Below are 9820 nucleotides of genomic sequence, written 5' to 3'. Positions count from 1 at the left end.
ATGTTTTTAATCATGTGAAGAACTTTGTGTTGCCTATGGCATGAAAAGCGCTTTATAAATAAAGTTTTATTTGATTTGATTTGATGAAGGCAGTGTCGAAAATTTGTATATTAAAAGAATGGCTCACAAATGAACAGCTCACAGCTGTGAGTCGGTTCCCATCGTTCATTTAAAAGAGTCGTTCAAAAGAATCGATTCGTTCATGAACGTCACATCTCTAGAGATTATCAAGATTAAAAGTCATGCAGGCATGAATTACAGCGGCCGGAGCACTGATTGCTGTGATGGGAGACACTATAGAGGTATTAATTTAGATTGGAATAAGTGTCACAAAAGGCTCACATACCAGATCCTGTTGGAGCTTGTGGGTAATTATTGTTAAAATCAATAACTCAAAAGTGCTATGATGCCTGGCCGCTATTCTTTCTGTTCAAAGAGGAACTCTGGGAGGAAATCACAGAAGGCATATAAAGCAGCTTTGGGAAGGAATGAAAGAGAAAGTGGATAATGAAGATGAAAAGATACCAATGCCTGACAGGGAAGACTGATTGGTCACATAAAACAGTTTGTGCTTATCGTCTACTGGCTGCCATCATTTTACCTTGATCTAACCGATGAAATGAAATAATCTCCTCACCTTAGAAAGTCTTGTTCTGTTACTCTGATGTGTTACATCAAAAAAGAAAGACAAAATATTGGCTAAGCTAACATTTTGGTATTCATGTGGCAGCTATTCCATACCGACAGTCACAATGCCCGGCTAATCCTGTTTATGCATTGCACTGAGTGCCTCACAGCGCAGTGGCAGGGCGTGTTAACAAGAATTAATTGTATCTGCAGAAATGGACCAAGACTCTCCAAGCAGTGTATCTTAGCTCAATGTTTGTGGTTTGAGGTCTCTTTTTTGGCTTTGCAACTAAGTCACAACCCTGCTTTCTTTACCTGCCTCAGCAAAGATGTATGTTTCAGATGATTTTGATGAGTGGCAGTGGAGGAGAAGACTTTACAGCATAAAGTATGTTTAGTTGAAGCAGAGAAGGGATGGAAAAGTATTAAGTAGTACAAGATTGTTTATATCTGCAAACTGTGGGCTGCTAATACTGCAAATAGCATTTTTCCTAGTAATATTTCTTAGTGGAGTCAAGACAGAGTGGAGAGATTAGATACAGCATTAACTGTTTTAAAGCATTAAAAACCTTTAACTACTTTAGTTTCACCTTAACTATTTTCCAGGTTATATTCTTTTGAGTACAATATTTTTAGTTGTATCAATTACTCCTGCAACTGTGTTTGTGTCTGCAATGCATATGGGTTTTAAAAGGATTTTGACCCCAGAGTTATTGTATGAAGGGAAATGCACAATTAAACTTTATTTATAATTCTTTTTAAAAGTGAAAACACTTCAAAAAGTTTCCACTCCTGCCCGTTTTTGTTGTTGAAATTAATCTCTGCTTAGGCATGTATAAATTTGGGTTACCCTTTGTCTGTCTACAGCTTTCGCACCAACAAAGGTATTGGTTACTCTGCGCATTTTGTTGGGAACTGTTTAATTGTGACATCGCTTAAGTCTAAAGGAAAAGGTTTCCAGCACTGTGTAAAGTATGATTTTCAACCCAGGAAGGTAAGAGCTGTTCTGTACAATCTTTGGTTGATTGTCGAAATTTCCATCTAACATTTAATGTGCAATGCCATGCAGAATAATGTATTCCCATAAATTTTGTGTTCATCAGGGATTATGGTGATATGAAAAATGTTTGTAGATATTTAAATTCAGATAGTGAAAAGGTAAGACAAGCATACTTTAATAAGTACTTTAAACATGATCAAGCCACATCAGAACCTAAATTGCATTTTGCCATCTAATGAAGGCTGCTGCATGAAAACATGATCTAAGTTAAGAGGGGAAGATCTTATATTTCATTTGAAATGCAGAATTATTGTGTTCTCCTGAATCCCTTGCAGTTTTTGCTACATTTCTTCCTCTTCTATCACCTGTTCTATACTTTGCAGTTGCTAATGTATTTCATATGTCTACAAATAAATTGAAAGTGTTTGAAAGCCCATGAAGAGTTACACTGGAGTAAATATGGATGAGAAAATGGAACCTATTAGCTTGGCGGATCAGTGCAGTGTACCTGTTCCTGCAGGGTAGAAAACTAATGTCAAACAATTAAAGGCTTCCTATAATAGTTGAGGACAGCTATTTATCTTTTTCCAAGAGTCACAGTGCAGGTATTGTCTTGTAGAAGCCTATCAAAGACGAAACACACTTAATTAACTTTTTAATTGATTTTACATTCACACATCAGCAGATGGGTGTAGTTCTGAAATGTCTTCAGGCAGATTGCACTCTTCTGCTTAACCATGAATCTTCTTTCAGGTTTCCTTACCTTTGGGTGTAGATGACTGTAATTACACTGCACGGTGCCCTTCTCAGGATAAACCAATAAATAATGAGCTCACGGTCACATGAGATGGACAGCCTATTTCTGATCCTGTGAAGGCTGGTACTGGTCTTCCTTAAAGTCCATACAATGAGCAGCTTGAGAGCTTTGAGTTACATAGTGTGGTGTTTCTGCCACTCCAGTGTAGAGGAGAAGCAGATAATATGTTTTATTGGTGAGCACAGATAGATATAATCAAAGCGCACTGCTTAGAAATTACTGGAACATATAGGAAACCAGCTTTTCCTAATGGAAAACCTTGCACAAGAGGATTCAGTTTTATTATTAGCTTATTTGGTAATGTTTCCCAGATGGAACATAAAGGCCAGGCAACAATGCAATGTTCATTTACTGCTGATCTTGAATGAATTTGCTGATCTAGCTCTGAGTTAGGTGCAAAGACATAATGGATAAATCCTTTTGCATATTTAGTTGCCATATCTTGTGCCATCTCTGAGGAACACAGTCCATCTAAAATTACATCTCTGGCTGTGGTTAGCGCTCTGTTCCTCTTTCAACCAGTGACTGATGTGGCTTTGTACAGAGTGAAAAATGAGTTGTCTTTCTCCTTATTAGTGTTTTCTCTGATCTACTATTCACTGTTTTCCATTACAAATTTCTGAACATTAGTTCCCAAACTTCAGTTATCTGGCTTTCTACCTTTGAGGTCCATCTGAATGTTTCAGTTTAAAAAATAACAACATTTATAATTACAGAGACGATCAAATTTTCTAAATGTTTACCAGTGATCTAAAGTTCTCTGTATTTTTTAAAATGCACAACATAAGCATAACAATGGGATTATTAAGGGACATGATCAGTAGCTCACTTACTAAAACATTTTAATCTGACTTGTGTTTTTTTAACCGCAGTGGTACATGGTCAGCATCGTTCACATCTACAGCCGCTGGAGGAACAGTGAAATAAGATGCTATGTAAACGGACAGCTTGTTTCATATGGAGACATGGCATGGCACGTCAACACAAATGATGTAAGAAAGAATGACGCTACAGTTGATAATCATGCTACTGCTTTGCGGCATTGTAATTATATGGATCATATATTTTGTTTTTCTTTTTTTTATTTCTACAGTCAATAGCATTAAACATTGTTTAAGTGCACAGAAGATATTGTAAACTTACAGCTAGGATAATAATACATGCAGGGCGTGCGTATGTTAGCACATGATTGAGTTAAAAAAAGCAAGAAAGTTCTAAATGTGCATTATGCTTTAATTTGATCCTGCATGCAACTAATGAATATTTTATTTATATTTTATCTTCTTTTATGAAGATTTGAAAATTATACTATTGGGTAATTATATTAGGTTTTGGAGCCAGAATATAAAAAACATAATGAGCAGTATAAAATATTGCTGCTAAATACACTGCCTGTCAAAAAAAAAAAAAAAAAAAAAAAGAAAAGAAAAGAAAAAAATTTTTTTATTTCTGTCCAGAGTCACATTCATTTTCACCAAAATCTTGTAGTGATGATGGGAGAGTTGGGCCACGGTGCTCCAGCACATCCTAAAGATTCTCAATGGGGTTCAGTTCTGGACTCTGTGCTTGTCAGTCTATGTGTGAATGTCTCCCTGAACCACTCCTTCACAATTTGAGCCTAATGAATTCTGTCATTGTCATCCTGAAATATGGCAATGCTATCAGGGAAGAAAAAATCCACTGATGGAATAACCTGATCATTCAGTATATTCAAGTAGTCAGATTACCTCAGTCTTTGCTGAACCTAGACCTGACCAACCCCAGATCATAGCACTGCCCCCACAGGCTTCTATGGTTAGTACTAGGCATGATAATCATTATTCTGCCTCTCTTCATATCCTGATGTACATCATTCTGGAAAAGGGTAAATCTGGAATCATCGGTGGTTCTCTTAAGGCTACACAGCTGTTTAGTCCCAAACCCTTGAGTTCCTTTTTTAATTGTGGATGTGGAAATGCTCTTATTTTTACTATTAAACATAGCTGTTAGCTCTGTTTTTTTTTTTTTGTTGTTGTTGTTTTTTTTTTTACAATTTAATTTCACCAGACTGCTGGTGATTGGTGATCACGATCATTCAAGATATTTTTCCGATCACATTTCTATCTCAAAGATGATCGTTCCTCACTATCCTTCCAGTTTTTAATAATACATTAGATAGTTCTTACCCCAGTTTTTAGTAGTTTCATCAATCTCCTGAGCTGTTTTCTGTGCTTGATTCATGGCAATTATTTGATGCTTCTAAAACTGATTACCACTTTTTCCACAACCACACAATGTGTCTTCTGATGTGGTTGTGAGTAGCAAATGAGAAGCTACACACTGCATTTCTTACAACTTGTTGCCAGCTGTAACATAATCATCCATGTAGTAATTATCCACTGGAAGTCTCTTACCTATTTGCTTAGTTAAATTCAAGTGGTGACTTTTTTTTTGGATGCGCAGTGTATATACCCTTTGCTAACTACAACTGTGTGTAATCTTTTTCTTTAGTCCCAGAGTATCAAATGATATAACCCCTTCCTCTGTATTTTTCTTGCAGAGTTATGATAAGTGCTTCCTTGGGTCCTCAGAGACAGCGGATGCTAACAGAGTATTCTGCGGGCAACTAGGAGCTGTCTATGTGTTCAGTGAAGCCCTCAATCCTGCACAAATATTTGCAATTCATCAGCTAGGACCAGGATATAAGGTATGTGCTTGAGGGTGGCTAAATTAGATTACATGTAAGCAGTCCGCATCACCGATTCATCTGTGAAATCAATGAGAAGTGCTGCCCTGCTGTAGTTCCTTTTGCCTTGTATCACTGTCCTGCTTTTCCTCCCTGACAAATAGCTGCATAAATTACCCGATCTTAGTGAATAATAGCACAGTACACAAAAGGGAAGCTGCAGGAACTCCAAGGGGGATAAAATTCTGAGCTAACCTATATCAGCTGCAGCAGGTGTAGCACTCCAAGCGTTTTGACTCGGATCCAATCATGAATGTGGATGTAGAGCATGCTGACCTTCCTAGAAGAATTGACAAAAATTTGTTATCGAATTGTGAAAAAAATGTGTTTAGCATTTGCCTTTATTTTTATTTTTTTTTTAGAATTATTTTTTTCTTTTTACACCTTATCACATTTCTTAAAAATTAGAAACAATGTTTACCTGTTTATGCTTAGATGCTTCTTTTTTCTTCATCCTGTCTTATTTTTGCTTCTGATAGTCACAAATTACAGCTGTTTCTTCACAGCGTTAAGCCCTGCAGTCTATCCCAAATGGAGCAACCATTGCCAAATTATCTCTGCACACAGGATGTGTCTCAGACAATTTATAATATCTCTGGTGATTTTATGCCACTTATGTTCCCCTCTTCCTGTTTTTAAGGCATAATAATGAGTTTTCTATGGCATCAGAGAAGTGTTATGTGGCATCACTATGTTACCAAGTAAAACCTTAATTGATGAGGATGATTTAGATCAGGTCTGTGAATGTCAAAGGAATCCTGGGTACTTTTTTTTTTATTTTAAACCTTCTTTTTTTTCTTTTGCTAATGGCTGCTGACTTGTCAGGCCCTTCTTTAGCTGCGGTTCTGGGCTCCATTAACATGTCTACAGTTTGGAGTAATTGTTCTGAATTCCGACAATAATGACGACAATGTTCCAAGAAAAAAATTACATGTTTAGTGATGAAAATCCAGGTGAGCTGCTGTAGGAGAGCTGTCTGGCTGATTAGAGCGCTTTCTGTTTTATTGTAGAACAAGATGGTTAAACGAGTGCAAGAGACTGCAGAATACATGTGTTACTTCACAGCGCAGCTTAGCCGTTAGAAAAAAAAAATGTTAACTGATGTTTGATTTATTTTCTAAATTATAGTTGCTTCATCCATGTTTGATGTTTGACACACTTTCCCTTGCTTACAGGGTTTGAATAAAACAGTAACCACTGCAGTTAGTTTAAATGCAGAGATTATAGCTGCCAAGAGTTACAATTTCTCCAGCATGCTATGATTTATGGCTGTAAATCTGACAGACCTCTTAGCAGAATCTGGTCCCCAGGCTCAGTTCAAAATGCTGCATGCAGAATTGTGCACTGACTTGAGATGGACTCTTGGTTATTTAATTTATAGTACTAACAGCCAACCAATGCTATATATTTCCAATTTCATATACACTATTGAACTTTCTCAGCACTTCAGAGATATAATTAATGGGTGTTGGTTTTGTCTTTGGACACCAAAGTTGTCAAGCAGCTTACTGTTAATCTTTTTCTGTCATTCATGCATTCATCACTGATACTTGTATCAATTAATCTCTGGTTTCTTATGCCAGAGAATTGCCTTGAAATTTAAAAAAATTTACATTACTTCTAGATTATAAGACATGTACTTTACAAAAAAAGAAATAAATCTTCTCCATATTTCATGCGTATTTTCAATGATTACTCATGTGTGCCTAGCTCTGCCATTTACTGCACACCAAGTATTAGTCATTGATTTGACTAGTCAAAGTAATTAAGCCATGACTGTACATCTTTTAATATGATGTACTTAGTGTTATTTCTGTCTTTGCCCTCTATCACCACAACCATATGTGGGCTGCATGAGCAGATTAGCCTACTGAATTTGTGCCAACACTACTCTGCAGTGTGCACCACAGTGTCCAAGAGGAGATAGAGTCCTTTCAGGGAATGCAAATGTTATCTTTGTGGAGAAACTACAGTATGTTATATACAATATTATTCAAAATATTCTAAAAAATCTCAACCTGTAAATTCAGACAATGTAGTTAATTGCTAGGCCCAAATCACTTCATAATATTGAAATCACGTTTATGACTGTTATACAATCTGTTGTTTGACTCTGTTTTTTGTGGCTTCACTTAATTCTTTAGGACTTTAAGAATTTGGCACTGGTCTCTTTTCTTTTCTCTGAGAGAATAAATCACTAAACATCTAAAGAACAAAACACCCTTTACTCAGCACTGCATATACCTGCAAAAGCTGGTCTATTTATCATACACCTGCCTGCCATGAATGGTCTTTTGCTGTTAATGAAACTACTTTGACTCATTCATAATAAGGGTTTTTTTTTTGTCCACTAAAACTGGATGAAATAATTGTAAATTGTGGTTGCAATGTTAAAATGTTCTGTGACTATATTTAATCAGATTAAAACTGAATATAATTTGGCGTCATTTATTTTATTATTGATAAATATATTTGGCTTGTTCTCACATTCAGACGGGGGGGCTGTTCTCTAATTCTTTAATATGACTGGTTGGTCTGTGGAATGATGATGTCATGCTACAAGATTTATAGTCAAATCCCATGACATTCTTATTTTCACACTATTGCAAGGTTCTCTTACAGAAATGCAGAGAGCTTGTTATTTCTTGTCACTTGGGCTCCATGACTAGGAATGTTTGAAGGATGTTAGAGACTATGAGATGAGATGCACTTGTGGACTTGATCATAGCAAATGAGTATCTCTGATCCTTTTTTTTTAAATCGAACTTGAAGGAGATATACAGTTCCATTAAATGTGACTGATCTCTTATAGTTTCTGAACCTGTTCCACAGCCAGTGCTCAGTTGATCAATATTCTTTTCAAAGATTTAAATAAATTTCTATGTTCACTACACAAATATTACTTTTCATTAGAAAAGTGGAAGGTTATTTTTAACAGAGTCCATTATTATGTAGTAAAAGTTCAACATAAAAGAATTCATTTTCATTTTTTTTTTTTTCCTGCGGTTTTGAGGCACCTAAAATAGAATTCACCATCTATGTAGAATTGGCCAGAGCCTTAGTCAGCTCACTTTTTAATGCATTTACCCCGTCACTGAAAATGAGCAACCCAGATTTAGATGCATTTTTAGTCAAATGCATGTGTTGCATAACATGTTTTATTTTTCTGCATTCTGTCTGGTACTGGTTAATGTTTCCTCACTGTAACTTCATCTTTCCATCTGATCACAATATGCTTGATGCTTATAGTTCAGAGTGGGGAGGAAAACTGTTCTGTTATTCATTAATAATTCAGCACTTTTGATTAGAGGAATTGATTTCAATATTAGGCATAGGCCATTTACACAAGTTCGACAGATTAATACAGCTCATCTGTCAGCATTTACATGACTGAGTAAATTAAGACTAGTCTGTTATTGACAAGCAATTTGTTATGTTAGCCATAATTAGTGTACCATTGAGCCATTGACTGACTGAAGCTACACTTTCATGCAGCCATCAAAATGCCTTGAGACATGCCTCTGAAGGTATAATGAAATTTCTTGGCAAATATGGAACATTAAAAACATTAACACACTATCCCAGTAAAGAGTTTAAAAATCATTGCAGTTGTTAGCATTTTTAAGAATCTAAAACCGATGTTTAGAACAGCCTATGCAAGATTTTTTTTTATTAAGATTGTTTTACTACTACCTGGATATATTTAGGAGTTTTTTTTTTTTTTTGCTCTAATTAACAGGTTATAGAGTGGCACAGTAATTCAAAGCTTAATTGCAAACTGCTAGTTTTAATAAATTTTTTTAACCATATTATATAACCTGAGTGTATTTTAATAGATAACTTATTCAGTAAAGATTCCAATAAAACCGTTAAAATTACTGTGTGGTAAGTAAAATATTATTTCCTGTTTTCATTTACACATGTCCACATGAGAATTCAGTGGTGGCTCCAGAAGAGTCTAGCGTAAATTATTAATTAAATGATTAAATTAAAGCAGGTAAACAGTCATTTGTGGTATCAAAGCATCTTTGATCCTTCTTATCAGCCCCTGTTCTTCCTAATAATTTTGCTATGCTGTAAAACTTAATGATTGTCATCAAACAATGATACTCTGATAAGAAAAAACAAAATGAAGGCAACAGGGCAAATATATATACATGATATCCATACTGGCATTACATAAACATCTAATTCCATTTACACCAAAATATCTGCGTAACATAATGATTTATTAACTTATGTCACAAAGATATACACATGAAGGATTACATTGTTATTTAACTCCCTGTCGAACTTGCTTTATTCTTCTTGTAGCTTTTCTGATTAAATGCAGTACCATAGTGCTGCTTCATTTCATTTTCTTGCTCATCTAATATATATATTTGTCAAAAATGGTTTGCATCACCAAAAAGTAAATTGTGCTGCCTTTTGTTGTAGATTGCATCAGTAAAGAATGATAGAAATGAAAAAGACAACTTTAATGAATGGAGAAAATGAATTTTAAAAGTGGTGCATTAGTGTACTGCATTCACTGTCAACTAGTTTTCAATTTTAAACTGATATTTTTCATCAAGTTATAATTAAATGATCAAATCCAAGAGAATATGATACAGTGTCTGAGCAGGAAGGAGCTACTCAGCCCATTACTAGC

General features: G+C 35.4%; 1 protein-coding gene across 1 annotated transcript in view; it reads left to right on the top strand.

Moving 5' to 3' along the window:
- nbeab (neurobeachin b) overlaps positions 1-9820 on the top strand; it is a 188041-nt gene that overhangs the window by 51457 nt on the left and 126764 nt on the right. Inside the window, 3 exon segments of the mRNA XM_041993838.1 lie at positions 1495-1621; positions 3317-3436; positions 4984-5130. Coding sequence (XP_041849772.1) covers positions 1495-1621; positions 3317-3436; positions 4984-5130 — 394 coding nt within the window.

The sequence above is a fragment of the Melanotaenia boesemani genome, chromosome 9 (genome assembly GCF_017639745.1).
Source record: "Melanotaenia boesemani isolate fMelBoe1 chromosome 9, fMelBoe1.pri, whole genome shotgun sequence".
NCBI classification, from domain to species: domain Eukaryota; kingdom Metazoa; phylum Chordata; class Actinopteri; order Atheriniformes; family Melanotaeniidae; genus Melanotaenia; species Melanotaenia boesemani.
This window is presented reverse-complemented; position numbering and strand designations above follow the sequence as displayed.